This window comes from Serinus canaria, chromosome 3 (assembly GCF_022539315.1).
Source record: "Serinus canaria isolate serCan28SL12 chromosome 3, serCan2020, whole genome shotgun sequence".
Lineage (NCBI taxonomy): Eukaryota > Metazoa > Chordata > Aves > Passeriformes > Fringillidae > Serinus > Serinus canaria.
In genome coordinates, this window is record NC_066316.1 from 14,648,464 (window position 1) to 14,673,086 (window position 24,623).

At 40.1% G+C, this 24,623-nt stretch overlaps 1 protein-coding gene across 13 annotated transcripts in view; it reads left to right on the plus strand.

Moving 5' to 3' along the window:
- EHBP1 (EH domain binding protein 1) overlaps nucleotides 1–24,623 on the plus strand; it is a 205,049-nt gene that overhangs the window by 55,070 nt on the left and 125,356 nt on the right. For all 13 annotated transcript variants that reach the window (XM_050972588.1, XM_050972589.1, XM_050972586.1 and 10 more), the window contains 2 exons: nucleotides 21,817–21,998; nucleotides 23,531–23,670. In XM_050972588.1, the coding sequence (XP_050828545.1) occupies nucleotides 21,817–21,998; nucleotides 23,531–23,670 (322 nt within the window). The remainder of the gene's footprint in view (nucleotides 1–21,816; nucleotides 21,999–23,530; nucleotides 23,671–24,623) is intronic.

Below are 24,623 nucleotides of genomic sequence, written 5' to 3' on the forward strand. Positions count from 1 at the left end.
CAAATTGGAGAGGAAATGTCCTGTGTCCCACCAGTGCAGACCACAGTCTCTGCTACTGGGAGCAAGCGCACCCTGACTGAGAGAGGGGGCTCACACCACGAGGTACCCTGGGGTTTTACCTGCATGACCAGATGGTGGACAGAAGGAAGTAGGATGGAAAACCCACCTCTGCCCTGGCAACACGGGTATGTGAGTTGAGAGGAGGAATGACCACCACAGGAAATTCTTTTAGGGTAAGTGCAACTCCACTTTCCGGTGGGCAAGTCCTCAGACAGGAGCGGGCAGGGAGTGAGTGCAGCATGGTTTGGAGAGTCTCACTGTGAACACCGAATCAGGGACAACCATTCCTTAACCACAGCACTATACTTCAGCAATTATATATATATATATATATATATATATATATATCTCCTGATTCATGTAAGGGCTGAAGATGGCTGATGGTGTGTTACATTGCAATGGTAAATAGCAGTATTTCTGCTTCTAGAGGGTTTTCTGTAGACTAGAACTGAGAAGAAACCAACCTGCCCTTCCTGGCAGTATGGTAGAATGGCAGACTGAGCAGGATGGATGGCAGGTTTTCCAAGATTGTTTTAATACCATGTGCAGCATAGCCTGAAATAGTGAACAGCTGTGTCTGACTCTGAGGACTTCCTCTGTTAAAAATAAATAGACTTACTAGTTTTCAGAGATTTTCTTTAAAGACTCAGTTTTTATAATATAGTTTTAATGATTTGTACTATAAGAGTATCCTGCTCAGCAAGGGATAAGATTAAAGAAACTCTTAAAGCTTTCTTCCCTAAAGCAAAACAACACCAGGAAAGCATCTCAAGAAGGCACAGCACAAAATTCAAAGAACACATACAATATTTACCAAACCAGAAGTGATGTTGAAAATCAGGTGAAGAATTGTGTCCTATTTTTATCTGTAGTGTAGATCCCTGAAATTAAAATTAGTTATATTTGCATTTTTTTCTCCTGTTGAAGAGCAAGAAGTTATTTGAAATGTGAGATTTAGTAGTGCTTTTCACTTCCAAGTGCTAAATAAATTCTGAAAATAATACAAAAATAACATAGAAAATGACTGCCATCAGAAAATGAGAAGTCCAAGATGCAGGACAATGGCTAATGACAATGGCAGGGGGAGACCAAGGGAGGCTGGATGGTCAGGCACTGTGGGCAGCAGGGAGAACATGGCTCTTCAGCTTTTTATACTTTGGAGCCAAGCCCTTTCAGAAATGAAGAGAATTGTGTCTGTCTTCATCAATTACACTCAAATCATATTTTCTTGATATTTTCATTGCAACTGCAAGATGGAAGGTGCTATTTTACGTGACAGCTGAATTGCTGGAAGTCATGCTGTGGATTGACATGATTTGGGAAGACACATCTGGGTGGTCTTCAGTTTCATCCCTGCCATGCAAAACTTTTCTGTCCCATGGCACATGCAAAGCTTTTTCCCTGTAGTAGCAAAATTGTCACAATTTTTACAGTGACACCACTTTTCCTCATTGGGGAAAAAAAATCTGTCTTGATGCACTGAAAAGTGAGAAGAAGGAAGTTGAGGGAAGTAATTCTGCCTCTCTTCTCAGTTCTGGAGAGGCCTCATCTGGAGTGTTGTGTCCACTTCTGGGCCCCTCTCTCCAAAAGAATCCTGGAGTGAATCCACAAGAGGGCTCTGGAGATGTTGTGAAAACTGGAACACCTCAGTTATGAGGGAGGCTGAGGGAGCTGGTCCTCTTTAGGGCTGAAGAAGACTGTGAGTTGGTCTTATCAACATATATAAGTATTCAGAGGATGGAGCCAGGCTCCTCTTGCTGGGTGTCAAGCAATAGGATGAGAGGCAACAAGCAGAAACTGGAACAAAGTTCCCTACCTGAACATGAGGAGAAAAAACTTTACTGTGATGGTAACTAAGTGCTAGAAAGATTGCCCAGAGAGGTGGTGGAGTCTCCCTCACTGGAGATGGACATCCATTTGGACAATGTCCTAAGTAATGTACTCTGAGGGGACCCTGTTTGAACGGTGAGATTGGACTAGATGATCCCAATGATGGTCCTTCCCCACCTCGCCCATTTGGTGAATCTGTGATTCTTTGAAAGGGGGTTTTGCTTTGGTTGGTTGTTTTTCTACCTGTCAGGCAAAGATGAGTTGGAGTAACAGGCTGTGGTTTAGAGCTGATGGTATGTGGCAATACAGTACCTGTGTGGAAAGGCCAGTTGTGTGGGTGGGATGGAATGCTTGTGCTGCAGAATGATCTATCAGGGCATGGCTGCTTCAAATTGCTGAGTAATGCTGAAGATATTCATCACTATCACGGCAACAAAGAGCTCTCACATCGTCTTTAAGTTCAGGATGAGTAGGAATTAACAATCTTTTATGCAGTTTGATTTGAAACTGGGTATGGTGGCACAAGAAACTGTGTTTATTCCCCCCATCTTGTGTGAAGCCTCCACTCTGTGACACCCTTCATGTCCCGCTGCTTTTGACTGGTTATTAAGGCTGGTCTCCACTGATGCACTGTGATGAGCAATGTGATGGCAGAAATTCTGAAGCCTGCTGATCCAGACTGGCGAGAAACAGGAACATCTGTGTGGTGGCTGGACCTTAGAATTTGAAAGGAAGGAAATGAAATGGTGTGGGACCACCATCTCTTAGCATCTGGATTTCCCCCAAAGCTTTAAATCAGGGCAGAGTTTAATGCACCCTGAACAGTGTGTCCTGGTGAAAGCCTGTGCAGAACACTAACTTTGCATAGTGCTGGCAGCGTGCTGCCACCACTTGATGGCAGCCTTTGATTTGGTACATGCCTCATTAGCCAGTGCACAGTGCAGTGTGGCTGTAGTATTTGCAATGGAATAAAACGTAAGAACTAAAGACTGCAAGGTATCTGGTTAATGTAGAGATGAAATGAATGAAACAGCAAGGCTAAGCTTTCCTGACCCTTCATGAGAGAATAGATGAAAAAAGGAAGAATGAGGTATTGTGCCGAAGGGAGATGATGAAATTCAAGATCCACACACATAATCTCTGGCTCAGCCTCTGAAATGTTAATCCCTGGCTAGAATTATTTGAGCTGTAGATTGCAATTTATCATCAAAATGGCACTGTGTCAAACAATACTTCTTGTATGTGTGATGTTTAGAACTATCCAATTTTAATATAAAATGGTTCACAGAGCACTGTCTAACATTTAAGTAGCAACTCGTTAAGCTCAGGATATTTTTGCTTATTTATGTAGACTTGTGGTAATCATTTCAGATTTCTATTCCATAGATCACTCTTCGGGTCTTTTAGCCGTGGAGTATGTTTGAGGGAGTGACCTGTTTTGATCAGAGTGGTGACAGGTGATGGGACTACTTGATAGTAATTCTAACACAAAGTGTCCAGGATGGTTTTTTTGAGGCGCTCAGTTAATTTTTACAATGAAGAAATCTGCCAAAATTTGTTAATGACTTAGAGATCCCTAAGATTTAAGAATAATGTTTTGTTGAGTTGTGCAAACAATTAAAAAAATATTTTCTCATTATGTTTTACGAGCTAGAATGCCCCTCAGGTTTTTCTTTACTTGCTTTTAAAGTATGCCAGTAGAGGGAGCAGAAAAAATATCCTTACCATCCAGTAAGGATAAAATATTTAGCACTAAAATTCAGTCCTTGCTCCTGTAGAAATCTTTGTTTTCATACTGTAGTCTGTTACTGAAAATAAAAGAAGATAAGCACAGTTCAGATAGTTTCTGAAATGCGAGGCCATGTGAAAGAATAATTACTAGACAAGAATGTTTAAATCCAAATGCATATTTAGAAATATGCATTGCAGTTGCATTTTTTTTCTCTTAAAACTTACAGTTTGTTGGAAAAACCACAAAGTGATTTTATTGTTACACCAGACCCCAACATGTTTTAGTGCATGCTAATTAATTAATTTCTCTGCATTTAATTTGAAAAAAGGCCTCTATATAAATGTGCAATTAAATCATGTAAGGCTTCTGCAAGCAGCTTAAAACTGGGGAGGAGCTGTTCTTTGTCTCACTTTTTTTTGCTAGAAAAAGGTGAGAGACTGAATGAGGAGAAGGGAGGAAGTGGCATGTGAATCATGCCAGCCTGGCAAATTTGTGACTCCTTTGTGGAAATTGTTTCAGAAAGTGCTGAGATTTGAAGCGGAAACTATTTGGGATCTTCACATGTTTAAAAAGTCTGTTTCTCTGGTGGTAATTAAAATCTCCTCTAAAAATATGCCAGAATCAACAAGAGATTTTCCAAGTCTTTGGTGTGTTTGGTTAGCAAGTATATGCCTGGTGCTCTGGGATCGCAGGCCTGACTGAGCAGTTGTGATGGCTGTGAACTGAACTATGAAGGAGACATTTGTCTTGGAGTGGGACCTTTTGTGTTAATCCTTCCAACCTTTAGAGCCGAGCATTTCAGGGTGATATTTAGTCAACGAATAACTTGTATTGTGCACTTGTGATCCCTCTCCGTCAGAAATGGGTGACTGTGTGGAATAACTATCAGTCTTAGATAAGAATTATTATTTTATTTTTTATTTTTCCTGCACTGTGGCCATTTTTCCTCAGAGGCTGGTGCTTTTGTAGAATATATTGTTTCTAGATTGTGATTTATAAATGGGCACTCAGGAGATGAATGTCATTTCATTGACTGTATCTGTTTATTTGTGCATGCAGTTGTTTTCTGTACACCCAAGATAAACATGTTATCAGAGTATTTCTGAGCACAGATATTCATGTCTTAAAATTACACATACCAGTGAAGCTTCATTGCTGTCTGCACAGCCCAGACACAGTGAGCACGGGGTATATAAACACAGTCACTGGTTTTGCTGCTTTAGAAAAGGTATGTTTCTCCTCTGGCTGCCTTTTGCATGTCTCTGTGGTGTGAGTTGCTACGTAAGATTGCTGGTTTTGGTTTTTGCTGCTACCTCAGCCTTGGTATTTTAGCTGTTCGGGCTTGTGCTCTGCTTTGCTGAGGTTGTGCCTCCGTGTGAGTTCTGTGAGTTACAAGGAGAACAGTCATGCTTTCAGAAATGGGCATGGGATAACCTTGCACAAAGGTGTATTTTGTGCTGCAGCATCTATTTTTATTAGGTGGTTAAAGTTTTTGCAACTTAAAACCAGTCATCCCTTAGCTGAGTCTTTGGTTTTGGGTTTCTTTGGGTTAAAAATATGTTCAAAACTTTGCATCTTTACTAGAATCAAAAAAGCTGTGCTACATTCTTTCACACGGGTGTAAAAGATAAGACTGGTGTTTGATAAATGAGGAGTTCACATTTGGTTTGGTAATGGCCTTTAAACCAGGTATTCTGACCCCTAAATTACCTATGAATTTGAGGATCAGTTTTGATTAATTCAGTAGCACTGAGCTATTTAAATGTTTAAACTTCCATTACATTCGAGATGCCTGGTTAAAATTCTTGTGTACCGTTTTGCAGCATGGTGCAAATTAAATGTAAAATCTGTCTTTAAACCAGAAATTGTACAGAAGTGAGTCACAACAAATCTTGATACTGTTTTGTGTTCTGTCTGGAAATGGTATGAAGAACAGCTTTTGGATTTTTCCGGGATGTGTACATGATTTCACTGTCAGGGTTTAAAAACTATTTTCTTCTAAGTAAAGATTTCAAGTTGCTGTACATAAAAGGAACAAAAGAGTTTTTTAACTTCTTGTCTCCAGATTTTTTTCCAAATAATTCTTCTGTATTTTGGAGCTGCAGATACCAGGAAAGAAAATAAATCCACGTTTATGTACAGTGCCTGTGGATTTTTTTACTGAAGCAAAGCTAATGGCTGTCAAAAAAACTTCTTTCTGAGCTTACTGTGTTGTCTGGCTTCTGTATTTCTTTAAAAGGAGTGTATTAAAAATAAATAGTGGCAATCAGTCTCTGTTATGATTTTAACTCAAAGTTTACCTATCAAGAACCCCAAATTTAGGTGTCTGAGCAAATTTTGACAGCAGAGCATCAAACTTGAACAGATTTTTTGCTGTACATGTTGTGAGCTTCTGCATTCCTGAGCTAATTGGATGTAAATTGTCACGTAGAATTGTAGTATCTGTTGGTGAACCTGGGCAGACAATGATAATTACTAGGTTGAAGCTTGTTTTCTGTTGAAGCCCAACAGTATACCCTAGTTTTTGTTTAGGATAGGTCTGGTTTAATGCTAGTTTACAATTATTACACACGGGGCATTATCATTTCAGATCTGTGCATCTACTTTTAAGGTACGCCTATTGCTGTAATTAATTAAAGTGCTGCAGATGCTGCTGGTTAAGCCAATTTAAAGAACAGAGCGTGAATTTCCAGTTATGTGAGCTAGATAATGATAATGCCTTAACGTGGCAGTCGCTCCTGTGAGCCAATTACTGCTCAGATAGCTGAAGCAGGGCTGTGGTTCACTCTCTGCCTCCGTCCATTCCAAGAAGACACGTCTCCTTTTTTATGCCTTTTGCTGCTGAGTAATCTCAGTTTTCCTCCCTGGTTGTGGGGTGGTCCGACTGACAGCTTTTACTCTTAATAAGCTTAGAGGTAATAATCCCAGTCCTGTAGGTCACATGTACAATATGCCTTTTAGTTTCATTTTTTCCTGCTCTAGTTTTGCCAAAACATCAGGCTCTGTAATATTATACGAGTGCTGTTGCTGACTACCTGGGACTGAAGCACTACTTTCTGATAATTGATTAATGCATATGTCTCGTAAGTGCTTCTGGATAACAATAATCATGAGATTAAATCTGCTTATTTTTGTCAGGTTTTTTTGTTTTGTTTTTTTAAATTTGCTTTTATTGTGGAATATTTTAAAATATGGATGGATCGAATAATAACTTAATTAGCACTGAGATTCTTTTAAAATCCATCAACTTCACAGCCAAGAAGTAGAGAAGAAAATACTTCCATTTGAGATATTCTTGATATATTTATTATAATTTATTCTTGTGTTTGTTTTAGATGGCTACCTGATATATTAATAAACAAGCCATCAGGAACATCTTTGCATTTTGTACACATGTGAACTGATTTCTAGGGCAGCTTTAGAATTGTTGACAGTGCTTGTGCCTGTAGCACTCCAGGAATGTTTATGGGGTAGCTGGAATGTGGAGAATAACATCCTTTTAAAAGAATGTGTAAAAACTAATTATTTGAAACTGGTATTTACTTTGTAGTACTTATTTTTATGAGTTATAAATTGTGCAAGTTTAATAATAACAATAAATTTAGATAGTTTTGAAAAGAGGGAAGTGATGTAATACATGACATACCTGCTGTTTGACTTGCCAATGCCAGTTTAAAGTTTCAGGCTTAGATTGGGGAGAACCTGTGCCATGAAACATTTCTGCATTTTCCAGGGCAGCTCCCTGACTTGTGCCAGGTACGTTTGAGCAGGGCTGCTGATGTGCCAGTGCCCTCGGGAGTGGCAGCCCCTCGGTTTGAGCAGGGCTGCTGATGTGCCAGTGCCCTCGGGAGTGGCACCCCTCGGTTTGAGCAGGGCTGCTGATGTGCCAGTGCCCTCGGGAGTGGCACCCCTCGGTTTGAGCATGGCTGCTGATGTGCCAGTGCCCTCGGGAGTGGCACCCCTCGGTTTGAGCAGGGCTGCTGATGTGCCAGTGCCCTCGGGAGTGGCACCCCTCGGTTTGAGCAGGGCTGCTGATGTGCCAGTGCCCTCGGGAGTGGCACCCCTCGTCACCAGCACTGCGGAGGGGCTGAACATGGAGGAAATGAGTGAACCAAGTTCATATGCAAAGTGGGGAGAGAGTGGAATTTTCCCAGAATCGAAGCAGAAAGAACAGGTTTTCATCCTGGATCTATAAAAGTAAAGCCTTAAAGGTCTGGGAGGCCTCAGGGAGCCTGGGGTAGATGCATGGAGAATGGGCCCTGGAGAGAAACAGGGGAACATTGTTTTGTAGTGGTTGAAGCTTGGGCCCAGACAGAGAAGGAGGAGGAAATTGGCTGCGAAGGAGAGTCCATAATTTCTGTGAGGGAGTGGAAGAGAACAGAGTGCACTACTTAGATGTCTCTGGCCTCATTCCAGAGAATGGAAATAAAGACAAGAAAGTGCATGTGAGCATTTGTTGCTTTGTCCTTTTGTGTGTTCTTATGTGACCTGAAGTAAAGGAAAAAAAAAATTTTGGAGCTCCTTAAAGAAAAAAAAAAAAATCTTTGTCTTAGTTCAACCATCCTCTGTCTGCAAGGGCAAGGAGCTGAGTTCACACAGGCTGGAACAGGAAGAGTAAATCTCCAAACAATACTGCATAAAAATGTAACCCCATGTGATGGCTGAACCGTTCTCAGTATGCTGCTGTCAAAACAGGTGGTTTCTTGCTCCGTCCTCCCTGCTCCCCACTTTGTGGACAGCAACCCCTCTGTGTGCCCATGCTGGCACTCCCCTGGCCTTTGGTGAGCTCAGTCTGACCCAGCTGAAACATTGTGGGGTTTTTTTTCTGGGTGGGTTTTCTGCTGGTTTAGTGAAAGGAACTGGGTCGCGAAAGAATAGCCAGTAAAGTGCCATGGTGGGTGTAAGGCAGGAGCCTGTGGCTGGAAAAGTGGGATTGGGTTTTGCTTTGGAGACAGGCACTGTCTGCTGGCTGCAGGCAGAGGTTGTTCCATTGCATTGTGCCTCTGCTCTGGGTGAAGCCCATGAGGAGGGATGGGTGTTCCTGGGACCCCTCATGCTTCTCGTGCCCTGCAAGAGCTCCCACCCTGTGCTGCAGCGTGGTTGCTCCCCATGGGTCTGGCTGCCTTCACTGGCTCATTCTTGTCCACTACCTGCACCATATTAGTGCTGGAGCAACCTTCCCCCAGATGGGTTATTGGGCTCTTCCAATACCAGGTAGCTCTTCCAATAACAGCCAGCAAGCATCTCCCTTCATGGGGAGCAGAGACCTTTTGCTCAGAGACCATGCATAACCTGCTTTGGCCAAATTTCCATCTGTTCTTTCCTGCTCTCCTGTCATCCAGTGCTGTGATATTTCAGGGGCATCTCCAGAAATCACCTTCTTCCATGTGGAGCACTAGCTGTCCTTTCTAAGCCCAACATGTATCAAGATTCCCTTTATTTGGCCCTTTCTAGCCTGTTGCTGTGGTAGGACTCTCCTTGGCAGTGAAATTGCAAAGTCTAAGTTCACGCTTTCATTTTGGTGATATGTAGGAAAGATACTGAACAGACTTATTTTTGTGGCATAGGAACATTAGCAAAGGTTTTATAAGACCATCAATTGTTGAAAGTTTAGAAAAGAATGAATGTGTGGCCAGACCTCCTCCTAACCTGAGTAAGAGCTGCCCTTACTCTGTACAGTTTCCCTAAAAATAAATCCCCTCTTGCAAAAGTATCACAACGCTCTGCCTGCAAACATGTTTCTGTGGGCTTGTGTTTGTTTTCGTGTGCTGTAAACCCCAAGATAGAATCTCCTGGTTTATAAGAGTTAATAATTTGTTCCCAAATTTAACAAGGTGCTTAATCACATGGCTTTCTTTAACTTGATTTAATTACAAGTAGGTTGTGTACTGAGAGTTAGGCTTGCACTTAAATACCTTGCTTAACCAAGGTGCATCCTTTTTGGTGTAGCTCTGTCACTGTGTTTAATGGACATGGGGAATTTGTGGGCCTTACTGAGGAGCATTTGTGCACATGCTATCCTGTGATAGCTGGGGTCAGTACAGCAGATCAGGGCTAAGTTCTCAGTTATGATTGGCTGTAAGTTTCCATAAGACTTCTCCAATATCTCTTTATTTTTGTTGAATTTTTGATATAATAAAAGACAAATTCTATAATTATGGTTTGTTGTCTGTCCTTCGTTTTACAGGTTTTTTTTTTAAAAAAGGTTTCACGATGCAAGTTATGTTTAAAGAAATCAAATTGTGGGGCAGAACTTGAAAATTCCTTTTTATTATATCCAATTTGAAATAACTATTGTTGTTTGCTAAGACTGCGCCAGATTGCTTTGGGACACAAAGCTCTCATTGCCCAGTACTTGCTGAGAAGGGAAAAAAAAAAAAGGCAGCTGTATCAAGTTTTTTGCAATTAAAAATCTGGAAAAACTTGTTTAAGAAACTATTAGCCCAAGAACATGCATCTTTTGTCAGTATAATATGCAGCTCTGAATACAACTCTTTTTATCAAGAGTGCAGTGTTTCATATTTAATCAACATAAAATTGAGTGCTTCCCTCACATGAATGTAACACGGATCAAGTCTCAGCCAAAGCAAATAAAAGAATGAATGCTTTGTTAATCATCCATAACTAATTTGTGCATACATAGAAAAAATGAAATCTGTTTTTGACAAGACCTTTTTCATAGGAACAGCAAGGGAGTATTGAACATGTAATGTGCATTAGTAATAGAGAATAGCAATGGGAAGATCTGAGATGTTTGCCTCAGACGACTTCAATTTCTAGATAGTAACAGTATTTAACAGAATCCTAAGGTAGGAGAAGGGTGGGTTTTAAGTTGTTTGCCAAAATGTAATGAGACAAACCTATGCTGAAGCAGACATAGATGGATTCTTGTATGCCTTGCCATATATTCATAAGTATTGCAGGGAACTGCCACATATCTCTGTGACAAACTCAGCTAATAGATAATACACAGTGAAGAAAATGTTAAATGCATTGCTTCTTTGCACAGGCAATATGATTGTGTTGCTCTGCTGACAGTGTGGTTATGGTTGATGGGGCAGCTTCATTACAAGCCCCTGTTTTCAGGCTATTGCAGCTTTAACAAAAAAAATTCACCCATTGGACTGAAATTTTCTATGCTTGTCAGCCTTGAGGTGAATTTTACTTTAAGTGCAAAGTTAGAAGAAATCCATTTAGCTATTTCCCTGATTGAAACAAATTTGGAGGGAGGGATGGGCTATCAAAAACTTGACATTTATGTTCATTGCTGAGATGCATTTTGGAATGCTTTGTGTTTATCCTTGCTGTTAAAATGTATACTGTGTTGTTTATAAACATAGACATAAAGAAATAAATAACTGCACCTGCACCACACACCATTCCCACTGCTGTGTGTGCACAGGGTGTGACAGCTGAGGTGTCTGACATGTGTGAGCATGTCCCCATTCCAGCTTCACACAGATCTGAATTTTCAGCTGCCTCCCTTTTGCCCTGGTTGTATTCCCATCCTTTGCTCCCTGCTTCTTCCTGCCGACATCAGACTCGGCCTACCCGTCAGTGGGATGGCGCCAGTGAGATCTGCAGAGCCAGAATTTTTTTCTCCTTCCTGAACTCTGCAGAGCAGCCTGCTGTGCGCAGGAACCATCCCCTGCCAGCCACACTGCTCCGACCTATCAGCTGGGAGGAGACTTGCAGATTGAATCTGTCTCACTGAGGTTTTGCCCCTGATAGTGAGCTGCAGGTTTGGATAATAGAAATAGTAATAAAGTGGCACAAGACAGTAGTAATAAAGAAGAGTAACAAGGTATAAGTGTAAAGAATAATAGTAAGGGTGAGAGAACTGTCTGTTGCAATGGAGATCCTTCCTTGAAAAGCCAGCTCTTCCAGAGTAGCTGTGTGACGAGGATCACAGCCATGGAGCTGAGGGCAGTGGTGGGCTTGCAGTGTCCCCTTGGCACTGGGAGATACAGGGAGAGGGAAGAGCAACAGCAGGTCAGGCAATTTCTCTGTATTTTGAGGCACTTCTCCAGCTGTGTTGTGTCCTATTGTTGGTATGTGTTCTGGTGATTTTGGCACATACTGTGAAGCTGTGAGCAAGATGCAGGAGAATAAAAAGAGCACAGTCATGAATTTAGTAATGGAGATACATTCATTCTGCAATAATACTGCTGACATGTTCACTTTGAAGAACATTGTGCTGTCTTTTATGAAGTAGTCTTTTAGCCTAACTCTGAGAAATTCCCAAAGTAATCAGTCATTTGACCTGGAGTCCCTGGTTCTGCCCAGAGGAATGTTCATGGTGTGAGCATCGCTGCTCGGTGCACAGCCATCAGGCGTTACAGACCATTCAGCCATTTGCTCTGGGCTTTTGCAGTTAAGGTTCAACTTTCAGTACAGAAAAAATATAAAGTAAGAGTCAATAATATTGACACTCTTGCAGGCTTTTCTCTGTCATAAGCCTTGCAAACTTTGTCATTTAACATTGTGCATTCGCTCTATGGAAGTTATCCTCAGATGATAACAACTGGTTGATGACACACTGGTATTTTGAAAATGCCATTTTAATAGGTTGTATCTATGCTAAATAATTAAATCTTTCTCTGGAAAGATGAATTAAAGTATATAAGCTTGTTGGAGCAGTTAATTTTTTTTGCCTTGTTTCTTCTTCAAGGAGTTTTACCTCAAACTTGCTTCCTTGTTGGAGATTACAAAGGAGCTGAATAATGTGCTTACGTTTGCAAGTTTGTTTAAATAACCAAGAGTTAATTCTGGGGCCTGTATCACATATGCCTTCCTGCATGGTATTTGTTTCCTCAGGACAAGGTTTTTAGGTAGGCATGGCCTGAGGTGCAGAATCTGTTCTTAATATTATATTGAATTCACATTAAATATTCACTCCTGAGCTTGAAGTATTATTTCAAACACACCTTTTTAACATTCAGGATTCTGGGTATTTGTCTTGAAGTGACACCAAGACAGAGTAAGGAAATTTAGAGACTGGAAAGGAAAGAGAAAAGAAGCTGAACTAACAATAAATCAGTGAGTAGTTTACCCTTAAAAAAAATAGTCAATTATTTTTCCTTAAAGACTGACTGTTAGGGGACACTAGCTGAACATCTCTCTGTTGTGGCTGTTTGAAGGTGTAGTAGCACCATTCATGGGAGACCTCTGCACACAGCAGGGGAGTGAATCTTGATGATGGAGACTTCCTGTCAGGCAAAGTAGAGCTGAAGTCCCAGGCATTGGTAGGTGAGCTTAAACGTAAATTTTGTACCAGGTATTGCCTATCATTTTAAAATAAAACCAGATAACAAGCTGTGAGTCCCTTTAGTTGATACATGGAAAAATGTGGAGTTAGGAGCTGCTAAGCAGTAAATAAAGTCGTGGTTATGAAGTCAGCTACCCTGTCCTCCCCCTGGAAGCAGGAGGTCACACAAAATAACTGTGTTTCTTACTCCAGTTTTTGCTAAAAGTTTAGGAGCTAAGTTCATCATCTGCTCTTTCTCCTTCTCTAACATTAGGTAAATTATCTGTATTTCTACTTTGTGTTGAAGGTAACTGTACAGAACTACTACACAGTTATACTGCAGACTCTTCAAACGAGGGGGGAACATTTGCCCAGCCTAGGGGAATGCTGTCTGCAAGTGCCTCAGCTGAAGCAGAGCATGGGAGCTGCTCCTGGAGGCAGAGGGCACAATGTGAGGGATGCAGCTGTACACAGCTCCTAGGAAATGAGGGATTGCTGTGTTTTGCTGAACTGCCAGCCCTGTATGCAGTGCTTTTCTAACAGCCTCCCCTGCCACGTGGCAGCAACAGCTCAAGCCTAGACTTCCTTAAATCTGCTCCTTTGAGAGAGGAAAGGTTTGAAGATTTAAACAGCCAGTTGATGATAATAAGTTTCTCTGCCAGCTTCAGCTGAGCTTCCACAAGCTTGTGGCCCCCATCCATGGCAGAGTAAAACTGTACAGGAGTTTATAGTAGGAGTTACTTTTATAGCTTTTTTTATATAAAAATTACTTCATCTTGATGGCTTTTGCTTTCTAATGATTACTATGTAGTAGTTCTCGTAGGCTTGCACACAGCTGTACCCTGTGCCTTAGCAGACCTGGGGGAGATGGTCACATCCCTGGCTGCTGTAGCATCTGGGGAAAGGAAAGGAGCAGACAGTCCCTAATGTGGAGTAATCCCAACAGCAGAGAGTGAATGGCTGTGAAAGGGAAGCAGAACCATTGGGGCGTTAGTGAGCTCAGCATGTTGGAATCTAGACTTTGCAGGAAAGGATGTCCTTTTATTGCTGCTAAGGGAAACAGGATAGTCACATATTCCAGGGCTCTTGAGTGGTGCAGCACAAGCTGTAGCTCTGTAAACACCAGCAAAAATTCATGTACTTTGCAAAGATCCAGTAATGGTTTCATCGAGTGCAAGGACAGTTTGAATTTAGCTGGTCAAAGGCATCTAACAGTAATTTTAAACATGTCACTATAGAAGAAGAGAAACTTGCAGAGCATCTCTAGAGGAAGTGACCTGAAAGAGCAAAAAGCTACAAATACTAAAGTGAATGTTTCTCAAATCAGTTATCAATCTGCTATATGCTTCTGTGGGAGAGTTCAGGAGTTGTTTCTGCATTACCAAAACAGTCCAGGGGAGAAAGCAATTGAAGATGTTATAAATGGATACATAAAGCAATTATCCACATCCTAGGCAACATTCAGTATTTCAGGGTTCTGCTTCTTACTAAAATTACCCAGATTACATGTAATTTTTTTCTCTTTGTAAGCAGCAAGCCCACTTCAGAAGGGGATACCTGTCTCATACAGATGATCTATTAATAAATTGCTCAACTAAAATCTTAATCATGCACATACTTTGCCATCTGTCCAGTAGTTGTCTAAGAAGCTTTATAGTATTTTTTACTAGAAAAACAGGACCTCTGAATTTTCTTGGTGTTATTCTGCATAGTGTAGATGAATTACCTCTGTTTATTAGGTATAGTTTCTTTTTCTAAACTTCGTGTCTGATGTTAATCACTGGAGATTTCCAGAGTCTGTGAATGCAGAGGATTAGCCTGGGAAGATGAAAGGTTTGTTGTTACCTACAGCAGATCAGATGAGCACACCCACAGGTATGATTTTAGTCAGAAAGAACCTTTCACTACATACCTCAGTCTCTTGGGGTGCCACTGAAATCTCATGGGGCTCTAAGAAGACAGAGGCTGAAGTGCAGATAGTGTTTTCTCTTTGCTTACTGAAATTATTGTCTCTTCTTGTGCTACATAAGAAACAACGTGTGGTGCTTCCAATATAATGATTCATCAGTGTAGATGTGCTGTTAAAACCAACAAGTTGGTGTTTTTTGAAGGAGTCTTCAAGCTTAAGCCTAAGATATGACCAGTATGATAAATAGTTTGGTACAAGGGCTTTGGTTCTGGCAAGGACAAAGGTAACTTTGGGAGGATAACAAATATGTAATGATGCCATTAAGGGTAGCTGTTTCAATGTTTAAAAATGTTTTGTTTCATTCCAAGCCCTCATGTGTAGGGCTCCAGCGTTTCTGGTATGTGCAGAATTTTTTAAACATTAAATTCTCAATTCAGATGCATCATAATTCTTAATAATGTTTGGATACCTTGAATCATTATTTGCTTTTAAACAAGTTTTCAGCAGAGATCGTGCTGCCTTCATTCGGTCCTCCAAATCTCCCATCCGCCTGTCTAAATTATTTTAACTGACATAGTTTCTAATTTACTCTCTCCAGTTGAGAGAGCTCCCTGTAGCTTGTCTATTTTAGCATTTAATTGCTGTATACTCTCCCAAATTAAATTCTGTAGTGATCCATTTTGCTCTGCTGGTGAAGCAGTGATCTTTTCATCGGAGCAAGATGGTACGCGCGGCTCAGGCGCAGGGCTGCCATCCACACCGGGAGAGGGAGAACTTTCCAGCTCCTCTCTGCTGCTGGCTGGGGGCTGCAGGAGCAGGGGGCTGCAGGGGCAGGGGCCAGCTTTCCTCCAGAACAGTCTTCATTTAATTCTGAAGCCAAAAGAGAGGGAAACCCATTGTTTCTCTCAGGGAGTTTTTAGAACTGGACAAATTGCTTTGTCAATTATTTTCTGCCAGAGTTTGCTCCTCCTTAAAATCTGCATATCTTTGTGGGCTTTTTAGCATTTGCTTTTCTAAAAGATGAAAAGGCAAAAATATGCTGTACATTTTCCTTGTTTGTGAGAAAGACAATGATAATTATTGTTCCTTTTGACAAAATAATATCCAGTAAGGAAACTTGTTGTCTTCCCTAGTTAGTTTTTTTTTTGGATAATGTTTGTACATTAATTACTAATTACTTAACTTATTTCTATTAAGGAGGGACCATTTACTATCTAAATAATGAAGAACTTGAGTAGCTTTTGATCTGGTTTCTGCTGAATGGAAATGTTTTCCTGTTATTTCTCAATATGTGTGTGTGGAAAGGAGGGCACTCAGGGGTTACAGACAGCACAGCAGGGTCACAGCTCTGTGTAGGCAAGCTGAGTTCAGGTGTGCAGAGGTAAAACACATCCTGCTGATTTCTTTGGGGGGACTCTTTCCCCAGCCCAAATAACACAGAGAAATATACCCCATTAACAACACCCAGCCAGTCTTTTGATTCTGTGTAACTCTAGAAGCTTGGAGGCAGTTCAACAGAAAATACAAAGATGTTTCTTACTTATTTGCACCTCCTATGTTAACCTTGAGGAAGACTTGCCAGTCACTTGGTAAGTACAGCATACAAGGTCATTAAAAATGAACTTTTTAAGGAAAGAAGACTGCATAAAATTCACATTACAGCATTATTTGTCTCTCCTATAAATTAGGAATCTGAGTTCAGACCTTTGGTGTGAAGGTGTTAATCTTTTGGCTCACTTCCTTTGGAACAGAGTTGGGCACTGTTTAATAGTGTGACATGTCTGTCATCTCTGATCATCATCTTCCCAGTAAAAATGAGCTGTTTGTTTTGCAGCTGTGGCCCAGGCTCTCTGCACTTACTTCCTTAGAGTATTTTAGTCCTGCTTGCTGTGAAAGGATCTCTTTAGTAGGGAATGATGGGGATGATTCCTAGACAAGGCTCATGGTGCATCGCCCTGCTCCACATTGTTCTCGTTGCAGGAGATCAGACTGTGGGAATCCTTTATGCCAGGCAGGTATTTATAAAAGGGTGGCACTTCCTGTGTAGGAAGTTTTGGGATGTCTGACACTGCTCAGAGTCAGGAATGTTGTGGCAGGAATAATGCATGGTTGCATTACTGGAAAGGAATTTGTGTGATAAATGGGTCTGGCCATGTATCTGTCAGTAAATGCAGCTTCATTGGCTTCATTTGAACTGACTGCAGTTTGGCCAATGTTATTTTTCCCTTCTCTAGCCCCAAACTTTGTTATATGATGGTCATTTGAGGGTTTGTAACTTTAAATGCTGGGGAGGCATAGTGTTGGAGACTGCTCCTTGAAAAACCATGCAGAGCTTTTCAAAACACTGCTTGGTGTCCGTGTCTGTGTGTGCTGCTGGTCCCCCGGCTTTGGCAGAGCCGAGTGCAAGGTGAGATTTCATCTGAGCCTGGCCGTGCACTCACAGCTTGTGATTCCTGTGGCTTCAGATTGTCTGGAATATGTCTTTCTGATGGCACCACTGAAATTCACTTCTGTTGGTATCTGAGGTGATGTTTTTCAAGTCTGTGCAAACACAAACAGCATGCCTAGAAATTGGGAACTGCCTGAGTTCGTGATTACTAATACTCTTTTGTTCAAAAAAGGAATGCAACTTTTATTGATCTACTGAGTATTATATAGCTTACTCTACGTTTTTCTTTGTCTGAATTCAGAAATCAAAGTACTCCAGGGTATTGTGAAGTCTTTTTGTTTTCTATATTAATTTTCATTTTGGTATCTTTGAATGCCTCTTCTTATTCCAGATTTTTAATAATTTGCTCAAATTTTTCCTAAACTACCAGGATGCAGAAGTGTCAACCACGCAGTGGGCATAGTGCAGAGCCAGCTTCATCTTCATCCTGCTGCTTTGCCAGCTGGGAACAGCTGCTACAGCTTGATGCACTGCCCAGAAAGGGTTATTTCACCCAAAAAATGGTGTTTGTTTGAGGCATTTTGGGGACTGTGGAGAATAGGAGGAGGAGACTGTCAAGGGAAGTCAAGCTGCTTGTGAGAGAAGAGGGTAGAATACAAAAGCAGAAATTCCCCAGCAGAGCAGAGAATGATGGAGACATATTGCTGTGTGTTTATGTGCAGATTTTAGTCTTCTTAAGTGAATTAAAATGATCACTCTGGCAAACAATGTACTTCTAAAATAATGTACAGATTTCTTAGAGCCTTCAGTTGACCCAACACAGCCATTATTCTGTTATGCAAGAAGATGGGCCTGCTAGTAGTAGTTTCTGCTAACATACGAAATAGTTATATTTTTAATAATTTATTAATGATTTCTAGGAGGATCATACTTTTTTTCCAGTGAGCTGTTTCACTTGCTAGAACCATACAGTAACAAACATGAAGCAACAAAAAGTAGTTGTTAACCAATGCTCCATGCATTCTCTTATGAGTCCAGCAGTGCCCATTCTCAGTCTCAGTAGGATGTTTGAGCTAGAAGATAACATAGAGGTATTTGTATTTTACTGGCATTATATGTTATCTTCTGTCTTTCTGTGAGATTCAGATATCATGGCTGATTTTATTTGCATAATGCATTGCCTTAAGAGTAAAGGTTTTCAAAATTGCTGTTTTCTTGCAGAATGCACTCCATCTTCACTGTTAAGTGTTGTATTTTGTCACCTCTCTTTATTATTGCTTTGGATTGTTTCTCTCTTGTGACTTCAAAATTGACTTTTCATGCCACCCTTTCACAAAACAGGATGTGGCAACCCTGGCAGTCACATGAATGTAAAACACCTGGAGGCATAACAGAGCATTACACAGTTTAAACTTTGATTATATAGGCAAAAGCAGGAAAGTTGAGCAATTAAAACATTTGCACTGGGATTCCTGCTTGACTTTCCACATGCTCATATGAGACACAAGTAAAGACCAGATCAGACTTTTACCTTTAAATTGATATTATTTATTCAGTATCCTACCAAAGTGGGCTTCTCTTTGAAATAACTCATTCAAGCCTACTGCTCAGCTCTTTCTGTCCACTCTGCTTGTAGGTTTGCTGTCTACTCCATTCCTGGATTATTTTATACCTGCTAGTTTAAGATTTATCCTTCTGCAAGAAAATGTCTCTCTTTCTGGGGTGACTCAAATTCTACTACAGGAAGCATGTAGGTTTTTAGGAAGAAAATTCTACAGTCTTTGCAAGAAGTGGTTATTAGCATGCTCTGACATTTAAAGACAATTTTTTAGAAGTTGGTTGTGTGTCAGAGTAGAAAACACAATCCATTGTAAATCAGTCATGGACCTAAGCAGCTTGAGAATATTCTTTTAACACACAAAACTTTTTTCCCTGTCTACTTATGTAGCTAAAACCATGTAAGGCCAAAGCTGTAAAGCTTAAAAGGAGAAAACATTGCAAAACTTCTAAAAGACTTCACTTTCTGGAGGAGTAGGACGATATACTTAAACTTGCATGTGAAGCAAAATAAGACTTGAAATATCAGGCACTGTCTGTTTTTATTTGGGTTTGGAGATTTTGGTTGGGGTTTCTTTTGGTATGGTATTACTACAGATTTGGACTTTTGTAGGGAGTTGGAACTTGGAAAGTCAACTTCTGTCTTTGGCCCACAAAAATGTGAAATTAATTAATTTCTTAGGAAGACTGAACTCGATTGCCAAGTGTATCTTGTTCTTCACAACACATCAGGATATGTAGTGATAGGAAAATCTTCCTGCTCATGGCTGGCTTCTTCCCTTTGTCCTGGCACCCTGCTGTCTGCATTCTTGTCTCCCTCTTCCTCTACATCAGCTAACACCAGAAGATTCCATTAGGAATTGCTGATGATCATCTTCACTGGGAAAACTTGGTCTCTTCCTTATTCGTGTTTCTTATTCACTCTCCAATCCAGATAATCTGAAGGTGCAAACGACAAGGTGATCATTTGTACAATAAGTAGATACTAAGTGAAAATGTAATTTCACATCATTTCAAAATTGTTCTGCCTTGCTGTCTATGTCTGGCTTTTGCGTGCTTGCAAGTTTAATGTTGTATGCTTTCTCTTCACTTCAGAACCACCACTGAATTGGAGATGGGGTTGGCTTATCTTGTTTGCTTTGACCTTTTTAGAAAAATCACTTTGATAAAGACAACATGCACCTGACTTACCAGATAAGACGGTGTGTTTGCACCAAGAGAAAGTAGCTCTGCCCCCAGGTAGCCCTGTTTTTTGGAGTCACCGAAGCATATTGGTGTTCCCTAAGAGACCTAGTGGGAGGTCTGTGTGTTGCTCTCGTGGCATTGGCTGCATCTAACAGGTGAGAAGGCATTTGTAGCTACACAAGGAAATAAATCCAGATCTTTGTTGGATTTGGGATATTCACAGCTGCTGAAAAGCAATTTTCATAGTCAGACTGAGAGGAGCATGTCAGAATACAGGCATGGTATGGCTGATGAATGATTCATCTGCAAGGCTGCAAGCAAGCACCCACGTTCATGATTTGCTCTAAGATCTGTTGATCTTGCTAAGATCAACATCTCACTGTCAACATCAACTATTCAGAATCTTCCAAGATGCGTTGTCTAAGATCCTCTTGGGTGCAGATGCCTGAACAGGCGCTGCAGTAAACCTTGCATTCCATATAACAAGTTGTAATGTTAGTTATTCTAAAGGTATGATACAATAACAGATTTTTGTTGTTCATGTCTGTGTAAAATGGAAACTCCCTGATGGTACTTTCCATTTTACACATTGTCAGAACCTTGGACCTTAATCTTGCCCTTTGATTGACAACTGCAGCCGGGGAAGGAGCACTTGTATTGTTTGTGAGAGTCGCATCTGTTCAACTTAATTCAGCTGAGAGTATTTGCATATTCTTAAGTATTTCTTCTGAGAGGGCCTAAATCCTTCTCAAGTGTTTGATACATTTTTGAAATTCATTCATAAGGTATCTACATGCACTAATAGTTCTGTATAATATTGCTGTGCATAATCTGTCAGATAAGGCTAGTTTTTTAAACAAGGTATTCTTTGGGGATGACATATTACATTCTGACTTATTCTACTGGGCAGAAATGTCAAGTACTTTGAAAAAGGATGCTTGAATGTTTTGATTGAATTAGTATTCTTTATTCAACACAAATTGTCAACTGCAGTAAAATGTAGTCCTATTGTGAGAACATTTTTCAAAAGAATTAATAGCAGGGCTTTTTTGTTTTATTTTTTGTTACTGGACCTTTTTTACATATAATCATTCCTTTCCTGACATTGCTGATACTAGATAGAACAAGAGAGTAGATTCTTAGATGCATTTTAGATTAATTCATCTGGATTGTTAAGCCATGAGAAATATTTTTATATTGAAATACAACTTCGGCTTTTCAAATAAAAATTTGGCTTTTATCTATTTTGCTCTTTATTTTTTTCTTGCAAAATTTTTATCAATATTTTTGAAAGTATTGTCAGTTTTAGTTTCAGAAACCTTTCGCTCTTGATAGCACATGTACAACACTAAGGAGAAGAACTGCTGCTCTGAAAAATATTCAGGTATTCTATTTGAGCATGGAACACAAACTAGATTACCTCAATCCACTATGCAAAGAAATACATGCATGGTCTAAACCTATGTCTTCCATAGGCTGGAAGTTCCAGTCCAGAACCAGCCACATTTGGACAGAGCATGTCCAATTTGCTGTGAAAAGAAGTGAGAATATATTCCCAGCAGTTTAACTGGATGGGGGCTGTGGATCTGGTTCAAGCTCAAGCCATTTAAGACACCCTAGATCTTGTAATGGAGCACCACTAATCACAATGGACAACCATTTTTTTTATCAATTGCACTAAGAAAGTGTTCAAAGCTCCACTACCATTAGTGACTGATGTAGTTTAAGAAATGATTTTCTGTCACTCAACAGGGCCATAGTGATTTTTTGGGGAAAAAAAAACCAACATACCACAAAACCAAAGTAACCCCTACAGATCTAATAAGTGCATTTTTTTGTCTAGTGCACACGCAGGTTTTAGTGTAACAGCACCTTTTTCATTAGCTTTGTTTTTCTTTTGCTTTCAGGAATCTCCTTCTGGCCGTAGAAAAGCGCTTGCCACCAGCAGCATCAACATGAAGCAATATGCCAGCCCCATGCCTACACAGACAGATGTCAGGTTAAAATTCAAGCCTTTGTCTAAGAAAGTGGTAGCTGCCACACTACAGTTCTCCTTATCTTGTATTTTCCTGAGGGAAGGAAAAGCCACGTAAGTTGTTTGTTTGTTGGGGTTTTTTTAAACCAGATAGCCTGCTTTGTGTTGCTTTTCAAAGAATCCTTTGGATAAAGAGCTCTTTCTGTATAGAATGGTGGAATTTGAGAGCATCCTTCAGCATACCTATCATTCCTGCCATACTTGGTTTCTTAACTGAGTAAAAGTTGTTTCTTACTCTGATTTCGGCCTTGTGTTCCTCAGAGACAAATGGCTTGTGCTCTACTCTTACAGACATTTTAAATAACAACAGCTTAAAAGTATCTACAGGTTTGAAATGAGTGGGAGTGTGTGTTTATCTGCATGTGTGTGTTCATTCAACAATACCCTTGGCAGATTTCAAGGGAGCCCACTGATATTTCACAAAGAAGGCAATAAGGACAAAGCCAGTTGGAAGGTGCGGGAGGGTGGAGTTAAGAGTTAAGATTTTGGGTTGAGCACAAGAACATCCTGTGGAAGAGTTCTCTTGGGCACTGATTACTGCTCCCTTGACTCACTCACTTGGTTCTAGACTATCAGAAAGCAGGTAACTGACAAAGGGGAGGAAATGATGCATCTGACTTCATGGATATTAGAAAGTTAATTAATTACTTTAATTAACTTACTTACTAATTATTAATTAATTACTTACTACTATATCATTCTATACTATATTACATCTAAACTGAATTTGCACAAGCACTTAACTCATCTGTATAGAATTTCATGACTGTTAGCTGACAGTCCTGACACACACACAGGTATTTAATTGGTTAATGAATCAAAACACTCATACTAGAATTCAATTATTAATTTTTTTCAGGTAAACAGTTTTCTACAATGCATTTTACTTGTTTTAAAACACAGGAGCAGTAAATGAGATAAGAATTGTTTTTTCTTTCTCTGAAGTTCAGAGAATGTGAATCCCAGAAATATCTTTGGGAAGTTGTGCCTTGCTTTTCTCTGTGAAGAGAAATGAGGCTGCACTAGACTGTAAGTTATTGACAGGGCTTTCATGGTACCCTGAACAAGGGAGCTGAAAAAAACTGCTCTTTGTGAAAGCATTGGTTTCCAGTATGTGTCAATAGACACTGCCTTTTTAAAATATCTTATTAATGATTTCAGATATTTATAGAAGGGATTTAAATCCTGTAACAGCATCAGGAGTTGTGAATGAATGTAGGTATTGCATGCAGCTTGTGGGCAGTAGGTCTGGCCAAGCATTTTCACTTTAACCAAAGCAGACCGGGCTAGCATTTGCCAGCCTTTCTGGGCTGGTTTAAAATTTTAGGAAGCAGTTGTTAAGATGCAAAGCAGTGTTTTTTTACCCTTTACAATTTTGTTAATTGAAAACTTTCCCTTCAGAAATTGATATATATTTATAAGTTGTATTAATTTTGGTATTTTACCATATTCAAGATCAGATCTGATATCATAGACCTCCCTGAAGAAAACATCAAAATATTTAAAGAATTTTTAAGAATGCAGTAATATCAGATGTGGTATTAACAAGCTGCATTTTAATGCCTGGTGTGATGTTTGTTATTTAGGGATGAAGACATGCAAAGCCTGGCTAGTTTGATGAGTATGAAACAAGCTGATATTGGTAACCTAGATGATTTTGAGGAAGACAATGAAGAAGATGAAGAAAACAGAGTGAATCAAGAGGAAAAGGCTGCAAAAATTACAGGTTGGTTTTGTCACAGGCATTGTAAAATATAGTTTCCTTTGCTAATTGTCCCCTTTTTTTATCCTTATGCTATGTTCTTATTTCACTTAAAAAAAATTCCTAACAACCAAAACAATATTTAGGATAGCTTGATTGAAGAGGAACCCATCCATAACTCAATGAAGTTTGATACTTGTGAATCCAAGAGCACTGATTTGTGTCTGCATGTTCTGTTTTTGGGAGAGAATGCACTAAGTAGGTAGCATTTTAGGGAAGCAAAGAACCAGTATGAGCAGAGGAACAGAAAAAGCAGAGAAAAAGGGTCAGTGAGCCAGAAGACAGGAGGAGAGGCTCAAGTGAAATGATGAAGGCACTTGATGAGAATAACTGCGAAATGAGTTGTGCCATGGACAAGTGCTGAGGTTCTGCTCAATAACATGGCAATTCCAGGCTGCATATTGCTGCCTTTTGGGTGGAGGTGTCTCATGGAAAAGAAACTGGGAAAGTCGTTAAAGGACTTTAATGAATTTGATAGTGAAGTTGTTTGAAGTGAGATAGTGTAACCACATTTGAATTGCTGATGAAAATGCTTAGTGTGTTCAGGATAGCTGAACTAATCGAGGCAAGTCAGATCAGGATGAGATGGTGTTAAATTGTTGGTAGAGATCAGTGTGTAGTACTGCTCCAGATGGGTTCTGTAGGAACTCTTTGTGTAAAGAATCAGGAAGAGAAAATTAACTTCTGGTGCCAGACTTCATAGCTTCCAATGCTCTTTTAAAATGTCTGAAATAAAGGGAACCTTCTCCAAGGTAGGGGAAGAGCATCCCGAGCGGAGAAGTGAATTGTCAAATTTGTTCTTGAAAATTCAGGGGAACATTGGTTCAGTGTTAAGAAACATTACTTTCATCACTTCTTTTTGAGCTTTCGTTGTAATCAAAAGGTTCTGCCTGAAGCATTTATTACTTAGTTACATT